Source organism: Pieris brassicae, chromosome 10 (genome assembly GCF_905147105.1).
Source record: "Pieris brassicae chromosome 10, ilPieBrab1.1, whole genome shotgun sequence".
Classification (NCBI taxonomy): Eukaryota; Metazoa; Arthropoda; class Insecta; order Lepidoptera; family Pieridae; genus Pieris; species Pieris brassicae.
Genome location: NC_059674.1, coordinates 13,713,400 through 13,727,686, shown reverse-complemented (window position 1 = coordinate 13,727,686; position 14,287 = coordinate 13,713,400). Strand labels below are relative to the sequence as shown.

At 30.3% G+C, this 14,287-nt stretch overlaps 2 protein-coding genes across 5 annotated transcripts in view; one reads left to right on the top strand and one right to left on the bottom strand.

Moving 5' to 3' along the window:
* The window catches only part of LOC123714809 (dual specificity tyrosine-phosphorylation-regulated kinase 2), a 105,078-nt gene that overhangs the window by 65,238 nt on the left and 25,553 nt on the right, over positions 1-14,287 (top strand). The window lies entirely within an intron of this gene.
* Positions 5,781-11,301, bottom strand: LOC123714810. The gene is made up of 2 exons (XM_045669353.1): positions 11,105-11,301; positions 5,781-6,938 (listed from the first exon to the last, which is right to left on the bottom strand). Exons 1-2 carry the CDS (start codon positions 11,144-11,146, stop codon positions 6,405-6,407), a joined length of 576 nt encoding a protein of 191 aa, XP_045525309.1. The 5' UTR covers positions 11,147-11,301; the 3' UTR covers positions 5,781-6,404.

Below are 14,287 nucleotides of genomic sequence, written 5' to 3'. Positions count from 1 at the left end.
TCACCAGCCAAGCTACAGAAGTCAATATAAACAAATAGTAATTTACAATTGTAGTCGGTAGTAAAATATATAATTAAACTATTTGTTTAAGGTATAAAAGACATAGACCTCTATTTTAAATGTTTTAATGTGTTTTTAATCTTTGTCCTCAGGTAATGGCAACTCAGGGAGCTGATATAAGGAAGTATGGCTCATTAAGTAATTGTATAAAAACAACTTACCCGTATGTTTGTATAAAGGGAAAATCATAAAATTCTTTATATAAGGTTTTGTGTTATAGGAGTATAATGTATATAAATAAAAATGTATTTTTACGTAACCTCATCATGACGCGATTGTCACTTACAAAATTTCAGGCATCGGCTTTCATAATGAATTATTTCCTGTTATGTTACTACATATATAGTCGTACCGACTATTAATAGTAATATGTTCGATAGAATAGATCAGTAATGTATAAAAATAACTTGTAAACTAACGGATATTCAATATATGATATATTTATTTCCAATATATTAAAAAAAGACAGAATGTCCAGCCGAAATTGAGGCTTCTGGTATTTACTGTTAGCATAAACTTTCTTAGAGTATTTATTATTTATAAAAATCTCAAGTTTTAAAACCTACATAAAAGTGATATTATTAATTCTGTACACAATTCAACACTTAATATGACTATAAATTAAGCAGTTAAGACTTAAGCCATTAAAATAGAAATCATTAATAAAAGTCAGAGTCGATTAAATTAGCGTTACGTTGCCAAATTTGTAAAATCTAGAACATTCTCATGCTATTTAATTTAAAAATCGACATCGTAACGGTTTATTAATATATTCGTCCCAAAAGGAGTTTATTAGGCATTTTTATGTGTTGTTTTATTGTTGGGCTGTTTGTTTCACTCCAATTTGGAACTTTCCTTTTATTGCGAACCATTTACATCGATGTTTTCCCGATACAGAAATTATCTTGTGTTTATTTAACAAAAATAAATAATTAATATTAGTTGTTCTCAAAATGATAGATCAACAAATATTCTATATCATCGGTAAAAAACATAAATGCCGCTGCAATTCTTGCCTCCTTTATATCTGTTTCCTTAATCATTGGTGATCCTTCTGTGTCGGATTATTTATTTTAAGTTACTTAGTAAGTCACAGTAGTCATGACTTTTTAATTACACGATACGATTACGGAAGCTAGGAAAGCTAGCTCTCTATTATATGTGTTCTTACGTTGTCGCAAATATCCAGGACCCTATATACATCAATATAGTATACAAGCTTTGTATCTACAATAGAAATGGGTATATATATGTATATATACCGATATAGTGTGTATGTGTGTTTCACAAAAGTAATGTACAGCCGAGTACATTACATTACTTATAGTCCATGTAAGTTTTAATCAAAGTAACCAACCACAGAACGCCTATCTCATCCAATAGTTTTTGAGCGACTTGCATTCAAACAAAACGTCTCCATTAAAGTCATGTGTGCAATTCAATGTAAAATTTGTGGTCTTGGATACCCGGCCAAATTTTTTTTATTATAAAACCTTCAACTACTAAATAACCTTTTGTAATTGACAATAGAGATAGTGTCATTAACCATAGATAATTTGACAATTCTAAAGGCCTCGACCTCTGTCGTGAAATCAAGCGGGTAATTAAACGTCAATCGGTTTTTTCTTGCAAAATTCTCTTCTATACGTTGGTGTAGGATTGCGGTTTTATCATGTCATGTGGGCGATAGAATCATAAATAGTCTATAGCATTCTGATTGACTAATTGTTTATCTTTGATCTATGTGTTGACGTCTTAATTTTCAATATAGCTGGCTTGAACGTGATTGAAGAATTTCATATCAAATTCGTAAATTTTGAATTAAGAATATTAACAATTTTTTATGATGTGCGCAATGTAGAGCTGGTAAAAAATTTACTTACAACAATTGTTGAAGGTAACTGAGGTGTCTCGTTTCCTGAAAGTCCTTAGGAACATACCATGTGCATGGGACATGCTGCTGAGACTGTACTAAGCAGTAGGAATAATATGAAATATTTTTCAGTCCACTACTAGCGCCAATGGGACATGTGCCAAACGGTTTTCGTTGGAATCATTACATATGTAAAGTCTTTCACGATGTTATGTAAACCACATTGATTCGGGAGTATGTAGTTCCGCTATATCGGGATAGGTGGCGGTAGACGTTCCATAAGATATTTGGATATACTAATCATATTTTGATATAGTTTTTTTTTATTAAACCTGGTATTATTACTTTCCTATATTGCGTTTACATGATCGGGTCGATAAGGCTAAACGTCAATTAATTTTTATCCATGAAAGTTAATAAAATAATTCGCTTAATATTTGATATATGTATTTGACGACATAGCTATCTAAAATTGTCCGTATTCTCGTTCTGATATAATTAAAAATATTAGTTATATGTTACCATAGATTTTTTAATTTTTATTTAGATTTGAAACCTACCATTTTAGATTTGCATTACCATTCATGCCATGCATAGATTTTTAGATAGATTTCGCTTTTGTTCTTGTACCAATCAATTGTTCTTTTAAACCAAAAAAAATGAAAGACACATACAATATAACGTATATTAAACAGCTCCCCAGTCCTAGCCACAATGAAAATTACCGTATCACAGAAGCATGCTCAGTTTCTGCTCTAATTTCATGACTTTATCGTGTTGCGTTTGAATAATTTTACAGTAACAGTTTATTGCTGTGTTCAGTTTCAGTTCTGTAAATTTTTTAAATAATTTAACAAATATTATGAAACAATTATTACGAAGCACTCTTTACATGCGTACAAACCTATTCTATGTCCTAAAATTATAAAACATATTTTAAAATTATTAACTAAAGCATGTATTTTTGGCCAGTAAATAAAGTTTTGCCTGTGCTTGATAACACAATTTTTCTGTTTAACTATGTCAATTATATGTTTGTGTTTAAACCTAACTTAATCTATCTAAACTAATATACACTTTGGTGGAGGTGTAGTTAGTTATTAGTAAGGAATATTAAAAGTTTACTATTTTAATAAGTTACAGAAAAACGATCACTGTATTTTTGTTATTACATTTAATTGCATAAGGGTACATTGTGTCGAATTTTATGGGTCATTGGGTTTCGGTGCCTGGTGCGAACGCGTGGGAAATTCGGGATTGGGGTTGAATTTAATGATTGTAATGAATAGAAATTAGGGAATAAATTCAGTTACAGCTGTAATATTTTGTTATAGTAATATTTGCTTTAAAATTCATCACAATTAAAGGTATAAAATTTATCAAAGTAAAGGTTTTAGCTATTTAACAGATGCTTCAAAAATGTTATGAAACAGAAGTCCCTATTGCCTTATTAAAGTGTGCATTCGAGTACTAATTTTGTTTATTTCCATCGAATAATTGCTGATCACATAAAAATGGAGCAATGAAATAAAATCTGTAATGTCTCTATTGACATACATTTACAGCTCCAGATAAAATATTTAACGACATTGTCTCTGTATTAAATTAAATCCTTCAAATAAAGCTTTTTACATACTCACTGGCCATCACTAATACACTACTACAATACACACAAAAGTCGAGTTATAACGAAGTAATTTAGCTATTAAAAGTTTAATTATTTTAACTATATCATATTAAACCGAATTAATACAGTAGTAAAGCATGGCAATCAATCTAATGTATGCTTTATTAAGCTCTATTAAATCTAAATTTTGAATTAAATGTCTTCCTTATCTTCCGTTGTGACCAAGCCGTAAACTCTAGTATTTCTCAGAATCATATAAGGCAGCATTAAATCAACTTGCCAGATTTGGTCAGAGCTATGGAGGTCACTTCACACCTTGAACTTAACCGTGCTCAGACGCAACGAACGATTTATGGTGTCAATTAGTCTTACGTGTATTGTTATGGTGGTGTAATGTATTATAAATCAAAAAGATATATTTCGAAGTATTATTTATTTTGGTAGTGAAATTTCTTTATCGGCGTTGGAAAAAATTACCGTCACATTTTTCAGTTACGAGCCATATTTTACTTGTGCCTAACACGGTTGATTCGAAGAGATTCGAAGCCATTAATAACAAAAATATATATTAACGATAACAATGATAGTAAAAATTCTATTAAAATTAATGAAATTCTGTAATAATCTTAGTAGTAATAAGGTAAAATGAAATATTTGTATTATTTGTATTCATGTCTATGATAATAAAAGCCTTTAACTTTATTTAGCCAATTTCTGTAAAGTTGCATATTACTATATGTTACTACTGATAATTTTTCGAAAAATAAGCTCATAAAGAAGTTTCACTTCTTACATGTGTACATTAGTACACACACACACACACATTTTTGATCAACATTACTAAAAAAATGTGTTTGTTTTGGGAAGTATGCGCCACCATACTGCTCAAAGGCACGTTGGAAATTAATTCTTTAACCTCTTTAATTGATTCGATGTTACTTATCTGAAGAGGTTTTAACTTTATACCTACGTATATATACGAAAATAACTTACCCTTACCTCCTAACGGAAGTGGTAATGTAATATCCATTATAAAGAGCACAGCTGCTCAGCATACATTAATTTTATCTTTAAAGAGTGACTTTCCCTAAAGCAGTCAAATTGAGGACAAAGTGGCCCAAGTGGGCTTCAGTTATATTAAAAAAGTTGTGTCGCAGACCGTTTGTCGTCGCTTGGGGTAATTTTTAAAATACATTTATTAGACTGATTAAAATCATGTACCTAATTAAAACATTCCCACACATATATATTACATGTAGTGTTTTTTTGTAAACTGTATTTCTGTTTTATTTTATAGTTACCTTGTTAATATTTTATTCAATTTTTTGGCTATTTTTGCTGTACACATATATTCTATAACGATATGGGTTTGTAAAGATAAAAAATAACATTCAATTACCATGTACCCTTCTACAAAAGATACAATAATGCTAGCTTACTTATGACTCCGAAAGTTTATGTATTAATTTATAAACTTATTGGGTTAATTTGCAACCGTACAGTCCTTTTTATTTCTTTAATTTAGGTGAACTTGGGCGCTCATTTTTTACAGAACTAATTTGTGTTCTACCAATCTGAAACAAATAATACTTCCTCGGGATTTGAATCTTTGCTTTCAGATCAACAAAGCGCTATTTCCTAGACACTTAAATTATTTTATTAAAAGTTAACTAAAATACGTTAACATTAATCAAACACTAAAAAATCGAATTCCACGTCTGTTGGGTTTTTTGAAGTCGGATCAAAATCTTTAAACATCCTTATAAATCTACGACATATTCATTATAATATATAACAAGAATCCAAGACATATTCCTATTTTCGATTGTTTGGTTCACGTCACAAAAATAATAAAATACTGCTATAACATTTCGTTAAAAATAAAATATTTTTAATATCATGTTTTATAAACTTTTTAATTTATAGCCTAATGGTGATAAATTATAGTTACGATTTTTTTATTGCTACTTTTAAAGTGATTTCGAGGAATAAAACAACAAATTATTGTATACAGTTTTTATTGGTTTTTTCTTGTAAATAGGTTAGTATTAATATATTTGATAATTGTACGTATAATAAGCATATATTGTTTGATCTTGTTATGAATATATTATTTTTATTTATATGCATTAACTACACGATAATCAATAATGTTTCTAAACTTATTAAACTATTATTTCTGGACATATTTTAGTAATATGTAATGAGTATAATAGGAAACAAATTCAATAGTAATTTGGGACTTATAGTACGATTCAAAGTACCCTTAAACTTTTTATTATTTAAGTGCGTTAAAAATAAAGTAAATTGTGTTTACTTGACGAAAGCCATAAATCTAATTTAAAACACACTTATCTATAAATATAGGAATGAATTATAAACATTAAGTGTAATATATTATATTATGCATTAATATAATAAATACAATTGATCACTCATTGTACTATTTAAAATATTTGGGTAATTATTATCGTTTAAGTTAAATAAATATAACCTTGGCCCAGATAGTAACTCAAAATAGACATTAAATTTAAAAGATAACTTTAAGTTTAAAATAAACAATGAGTGGTCGAAGCCTTATCAAAAAAAAAGAACTTAAGAAAACTATACTTGTAGTATAATTTGAAGTCCATTCATAAATCACAACACACATTAATATCACAATATAACCTATTCCCTACACTTAGTATCAATTTAATATAGGCCGCTTCAAGGTCTGTAAATCTGTAGACTGAGCAAATATCCTACATTTTAATTATGTCCTTCGGTAAGTACAACCTAACAAGTAAGAAGTACACAAAATGCATTGTATTGAGCAACTAAAGCTTATCACTACCTTATCATTTAACTTTTAAAGATATTTAAGAATTTTGTCTTAATGTTCAAAAGGGTTGTTATGGATCTCTTCGCTTTCTTCTTTGGCGTCCTTTCGGGCCTTAGGAAGGGCTCTGAATGCCACTTTTGCATTGGTGACTGACACGGTGACATATCTTCTTTACCAACTTGATATTTGTACTCCTTGACTACTTTTTCTTCGTTTGGATCGTACCGGTATAGAACTGAGTATGTCCTTTTTACTTTCTTTGGCATTCGAGGGTTGTTAGCTGCCCTTTCGCTCTTACACCTTTTTACCTTATTACGGCCATAGTAGTCTTCATACATGTCAGCATCTACATAAATAATGCGCTTGCCCAGTGCTTGTTCTCGTTCTTTTTTCAGACTTTTCCAAGAGGCTATCACTGATTCTCGGCGAAATGTCTTATTTGGATTGTGACGACTGATCATATACGGCTGTTCGTCTTGAATATTCGACGTATCTTTCAATGGCGATCCCCTGGGACTCTGGCTATATTCGACCTCATAATCGTCTCGAGAAATCTGTAATAAAAAAGGTCCACTATTAATAAAATATTATATGTGTCTCATAAATTAATTAATCTCAAACAGCTGTCCCATAAACTACGTCAGTGATCTTAGGGATTATTTTAAGTACCAATATCGTAAATATCGTACGTGCAAGGGCGCGTTAGGTCGGTATTGCTGGCCTTATCTTTTGTTACTAAATAAATCAGCTAACTCTGTTTATGTCGTCATGCGAGCCCTTCAAATGGTGCCCACATGTCTGTTACCACCTGTCGGGCTAACCAAGTAGTCGACGACACTGGAAGCGTTGGCAATTGTTGGCTATTTAATAATATTCGGCTGTCTCGGAACTTTGTTACGAAAACAAAAGATCTTATTGATGATTCCTTGAACTAAAGGTTATAAGCGGTACTACGTCATGAGTTAAAATAACATCAGGCTCAGAGGTTGAGAAAGACTGAACGATGCGTTATTAAAAATGTCACCGGTTTAAAGCTTTGAAGCAGTAAAAGCTTTCAAATTAATGACTTCTATAATACGGTGACTGTTTCGTAACTAACAAAGTAATCCTCTTTTAATATAATGCTTGTGTAACATATTGTATGTTTTCACGAATATATGCAATGCTATAACGGTTTAAGAATGGGTCAGGCGAAAATAGATACGACGCTACAGCAGTTTATTGGAAAACGTTAAAGATGGAACGTTTGCTTAATGTGGAACTACCGTTCTATTTTTAAATCAAAATATTTAGATTCTATTTTCTAAAATTGCACAATAATAAAATAGTTGTGATAATAGCGGACTTTTGTTACGTTATTCAGGTTACGGCTGTCGTTGGTAATTTGTTTAAATTATCTTTGCCCGAATTCTTAAAGAAATTGATACATCTTGCGGTAAGATATTTCAATGTCCGCCGCTTTTGACACGACAAATCCGCCTCGATGCTTGTTTTGACAGAACGAGTTTTGTAACATTATTTTTAATGATTTCGTAAAAAAGGTGCAGTGTCGCGAATTTAGGTCGTTGCAAGAAATGGGTCAGGCTGAAATAGTTTTTTCTATTAGCAATGTTAGTTAACACTGAGCAATTAAACAAGATTATGTTGTGTGAATGTGGGTTACGAGATATTTGTAGTTTTTTAATGTTTGTTTCGTAATTCTTATATTTACGACATCATGATGTAATAACCACATAATATGTTTTTTAAAGCCATTGTTATTTTGCTAAATCAAATCTGGCTATGCTATATATATACATCATTAAAATAGCAAAAAGCACACACTTTTTTTTTCAATAATTGACGTTCTTTTACTAAGTATGGACTATTTATAACCTATTTTAAAGTTTACTGAAATTAATGTAGCTATCTTTGTTCCAGGTAATAAAACTAGTCAAATCCGGTCAGCCGTATCCATACAAAGACATCGTGTGCGATTTTGTGTTCGTGTGGTAATATTTCGTTAAATACGCCTAGTATTTCTGTCCTAACGATGCGTTTGTGTTATTTGTGGAGGTTATTAAAATATGAAGGTAAGACTAGTATATATTTGACATGGGTTAATTTTACACGTTCATAAAGTCATACCGAATTATCGAAGGTTACAAATATGTAATAATAAATTTGGATAATTTTAGTTGTGTTGTAGTTTAGTCTCTTAACCCTGTGATGGAGTATTGGGCGCTTGTTTCTTGTTTTGTTTCAATTTAAGATAACTCAAACATATATATATATATATATACGTAGTACATATATATATATATATATATATATACGTAGTGAATAATGTCGCGGCCAAAAATATATCTTTTAATTCTAATGTGTCCTCATTGCATAAATCCTAATTTTACAATTGGATAGAGATAATTAAGACTGAAATAATGGCAAATAATATATTATTTCGTTTACCGTAAGCGTATGTTCGTGCAAAAATCATTGCATTATTTTTTCCTACAAATTTACAGCTATTCGTCTTGTTCTAGATACATTACTTCTAAAATTTGATTTTGTCTTGAAACAAAATGTTTAATCTGCAACATTTTTTTAATATATAATTCGAAGTAATATTTCCTTAATCATTTTTTAAATTACGTGTCTGATTCACCATACACGTTCATATATTATTTAATAAAACACCATTCGAAATAATTAATATGACGATTCTGTTTACGTGTGTATATATCTGACCTTTCTCAATTGTAAAATCGATCTAGTACACGAAATATTCGTATTGAGTTATTTTCGTTTTCAGTTAGGTGTTATTTTTGGAGTTTCCTATGAAGGTTAATAACCGATATAGGTTGGCGCGAGTTTGATGTTATACATAAAACGTATTATCGATAATTTTCCCAAGCATGGTCGATTACATCCACCGTTTTAACAGAAAAAAGGCATATAGACAGTGTTAAAGCGGAGACTTAACCGATAACAACTTATTATATATTTTATTTAACTCGTAAACGATGTGTAGGTATACTTTATATTGGAACGTGTGACTAACGTGCCTACGTGCTTAAAGTATGACTAACAGCTATACTCAAAGTCTTTAATTAAATTAAATCTATCGTTAAAACACCTTGTTTTGTTAACAATTGGATCTTTGTTAAATGACTAAATCTTAACTCGTATAGTAACGATTTTGAGTATGGAACTACTTAGTACTAATAGCACAATTTAGAACCCATAGGTCATTGAACTCTTGATATCCTTGAAATTGATTGTATCAATTGATTGAAAAATTTGCATAAATTTATTGTAAGTCATTTATCTGGATTGATTTATAACCGATATTTTTTTGTTTAATAAGAAATAATTAAAATAATCTATTGTTTGGTTGTCTAAGGTTATTTTTTGCGAATAGTGAGTTTTTAACGTTTTTATTACGTGCCTTTGCTTCGACATGTTAATAATATAACTATTGAATTAATGTTATTTTGCTTCACATAAACTCTGTTTTCGTCAAACGTAATACAATTTATTGTATATTTTTTTAATTTCCATATGAGAAATGATATAATTTATAACTAAATTTCTAACTAAATAAATCTTTAGCGATTATTTTAAAGCTGTCATTCTTATCTATTAATCTCCACTTTCGAAACTATAAACCAGTGTAGGGAGAGTTGACTAACTGGTAATTTTACATGAGAGAATGTTCTCATTTTGAGGCTTCTTTTAACTTTTTAACAAGTAAAGAATTAGGTTCCACCAATCGTAGATATCCAAAAGTAAACATTTTCCATCGAAGTTGCATTTTATAACAATGTGTGTATTATATTTCAAATATTAATACATTTATTTTTTTAGTTCTCGAAGGAGTTTATAGACTCGCACTCTTCTAAAGGTAGAAGTCAGATAGATTTCTGTGTACGTTTCTCTTGAGTAGAAAATTATAGTATTTCATATTCAACATTAACATGTTGAATATAAAATACGACAAGAAGCATTAGATCTTTGAATTTATTTCACTTCTAATAAAAGTGATAAATGTATTATTTTTTGTTTGTTATTTCGAGTTGCTAATTATGAAAATATGAAACCTTTGTGGACTTATCCTCGATCAGTGAAAGTTGTTTAATTCGCCAACCAGTGAACATTATGATCGAAGTGTTGATAAAATAAAAACAATAGATAATTTGATACTTTCTATATTAGGATTGTTTGCTTTTGGCCTTCTTTTATTTCTAAATTATTAATGTCTAGGAATTGGAAATTCAGAATATGAACGAATTTAATTAAAATGTTATATTTCAATCGGTAATAAATAATTTCTTGGTCGATCATAGTATAAGAAGTTAACATGGTTAAATTTGAGCACGATTTGAAGAGCACTCCTAACTGATACACAAATCAGACAAGTGAACCTGTCAGAAGTGCAATAAATATTTACATCGGGCTAACTAAACAAAAATTATTTTAACACGATCTTAATTCCTTTAGCTATTCAGTTGATATTATAATAATAAAGCTTAGCTTTAGTACCAAGTACCCAAAACTCTTTATAGTCAAATTGAAAATAATATTTGAATTGATCCAATGCAGTGAGACAATCCCAGTTTGGGTTTCAGAATAAAGAGGTTTAGATCAAATCACTTAGATGTCCTAGCTTAGCTCATAAATGGAGGGTATCTTTCGGTAGGGAACTTAACTTCTAAACATTGAAAGTTCACTTAAAACTTACCACACTCTCCCAACTGCCTCCCAAGATCGTTTTGTCCAACATTATCACACACTGTTTTGATATCACGCCAAATTACAAAACGTATTGAGTAATCAAATGTAAACGGGATAGACACGTTGTCACTGGTTAGCCGTGGATATTGGCACTGTGTTCACTCCAAGCTCTCCTGAACGACTGAACTGAAATTATTGCAGCGAAAATATTTATAGGTCGCCTGAGGGCGGATTTCAGGAAGATGTTACTTCCACTTAGCGTGTAGTCATTTCGTTCGGGGAATACTATATATACCTAGCTTTCTTCTCAACTTATGCCCCATATTTCGCGATAGAAAGAGCTTAAAAATTTCGATTATCTTTTAAAATAAAAAAAATTCGATACTATATAAAATTGATTTTTTCTTATAAAATCGCCTAGTGGTAAGTTTGGACGGCATAATTGTAATCTAGTCAACCACAACTCAGGGGGTTTCTAGTGTGTGGACTACGTTAGATAAATATTGTCACAACCATATTTATGTCATGAATAAAGTTTTATTATTATTATTATTATATACGTAGAATTAGGTTAGAATTTTCAAATTTAATCCACAATATTAAAATTAGGAAAATATATTAATTTAATTATCTCTATTTGGACTCCATTTTCAGAAAACAAAAACTATTGTTTTAGGACGTTGAACGTTGAAGTAGGCCAACGCTGGTTGCATAATACTATCACTCGACTTTGTCCGCATTCATCGGTGAATATATAATTTAATTTTCTCAGATCTTTACTGATACACTATTACAAGGGAGGTCTCGTGAGCCGTATTTAAATAAAACTTTAACATATCGATTAATCAACCTAAATTCGTCTTTCTACGTGTTTATCTTCATCCACCAGAATGCCATTTATCTAATAGTATTTTAAATTAATTTACAAGGTACCAGAGACAGTTACGCTACAACTTAAACTTTTACACAAATATGCCAATCGAGTTATTTTAATTGCATAATTATGCCATTTACTTGATTAATAAAAAACAATACACCAAACTTTCGCATCTTTCCATGCAGTAGAATTTCAGTTTCAATGAATTTCACGTTGAAAAACGCTTTTTACGGGAATTTATGCGTTGCTAGCACAAATTAGGTCAGTTCCCCGCAACAGGCCATTATGAGCCTGCCTCATTATCCTTTGTTTATAAATACGGACTAGATTGGGCCTGCATTTCCATTTTACAACCGGGTTAAGGAGTGCATCAGTGCACTCGAAAACACTGACGTCAACGAGTCAATGACATTATTGGTTACAAGCGTTCATTGCCCATTAATAGATTAATTCGGTTAGGGCTGTCAGAATAACAAATAAAACGGTCGGTTTGAAGATTTTCTTGTGCAGCGACTAGTGACTTTAGTGTGCGATTCTCATCCCCGAGGTCGTAGGTTCGATTCCTAGCTGTGCACCAATGGACGTTCTTTCTATGTGCGCATTTAACATTCGCTCGAACGGAGAAAACATCGTGAGGAAACCAACCAAAAGAATTCGACTCCTATTACTTGCCTATTAGATTGACAAATGATCATGAAACCGATAAAGAAATCTGAGACCCAAAACTCAAAAGTTTGTAGCCCACAGATTTATTTATTTTTATTATTTTGATCTAACATTTTCGTTTTTTTAGATTACAATTTCGGTAGCTTTCGGTAAAGAGCTTTTTCTACCTTTTTCATTCAAATTATGTTTCATTTAAAATACAGCTAACAAAGTGTAATAGGGACCTCTCATTACTAGTGTTACATTTTTTTTAACTCTTATATGAATCACTTTTTGATATATTGGAGAGTTGTAGTCACTTTAAAAGAATACTTAGTAACGAACAGGGTATATCACTCGCCAACATAAAAGTAAAATAATGTATATACGTTTCTACCAAATTGATATTTTAATAAATTCAAATTATATTAATCAATCTTCTCACAGCCCCTAAATTGTTTGTATAAAACGGCCAGTAATGTAATCACTAATGTTAAATAGTACGAGCAAGCAATTTGTGTGATTTATGAATAACGATACTAAACATAATATCGGTTACTTGAACAGATAAGTTGTAAATTGAATTGTAACAATCCTACGGGGAAAATAAATTTAAATAATATTAATGACATAATATGTTTCAAATATATACGTGGTATCCAAAAGTTTTATATCCTTAAAAACATAATATGTAGACGTCGTAGTATGCACGCAAAGCTTAACAATTTGATCGTGATATAAGTTGATTGTCATAGAAAAATATGATGCTCGTTTGATGTTGTCTTTTGTCTTGTATAAAATGCGTTTTAAATTATTCGTGTGTATACTACAATTGAATGAAATTACCACTATGGTAGGTACTTTACTAGGTTTTCCCGATTGTAATATTTAGCTGATATCTTTGATAATAAAACAATTTACGGGAAAACAATTATGTAGTTAACGTTGATTTATTACAGCGATAATTAAATAGGACTTTCCAGATAATTACATTAATAGTTTTAAATATGGGCATTTCTTTACTTAGTGGAAAATCGTTGTCCTAAGCAAATTTTATATAATAAATTTTAATATTTCATTGTTTTTTTTTTGTATGAATAAGACATATTAGGTATTCTTGACACGCCACAGAATATTAAGTAATTTAATATTTGATTAAATCAACCTTAACCCCTCGAAATACAGTCACTTGGTATGGGCCTTTTCTCAAATTACAAGTATTAAACCAATTTTCGTTCTTTTAGCAATTGAAAAAAAATATTCAAATAAAACAGTAAGCATCTTTATAAATCACAATTGTATATTTCCTATAAAAAATTGATTAAAAAGTCTATATGTGATATATAAGTTGATAAAAAGAGTTGATTTTAATGCTATTTCTAAATAGATATTCTATGTTTCGCCCGCTGTTGCTCTATGTCTGCTAAAAATCAATTCTTTCCTATTGCTTATTAAATTCCAATATGTGTAAGCCCATAGGGAAATCAATACTTTATTGTAAATACAACTTTCCTACTAACTGGTTTTATTTGTTTACATAAATCCTCCCGTCATAACGCAAGTTGCCGGCCGTTGTTCTCAGAACATTGTGTATGAAATGTACTGTAAATAGTGCGAGTGTTGATGTTCCTTTGTGATTTATGTTGCCCTGGTACTTATAGCTCCTTC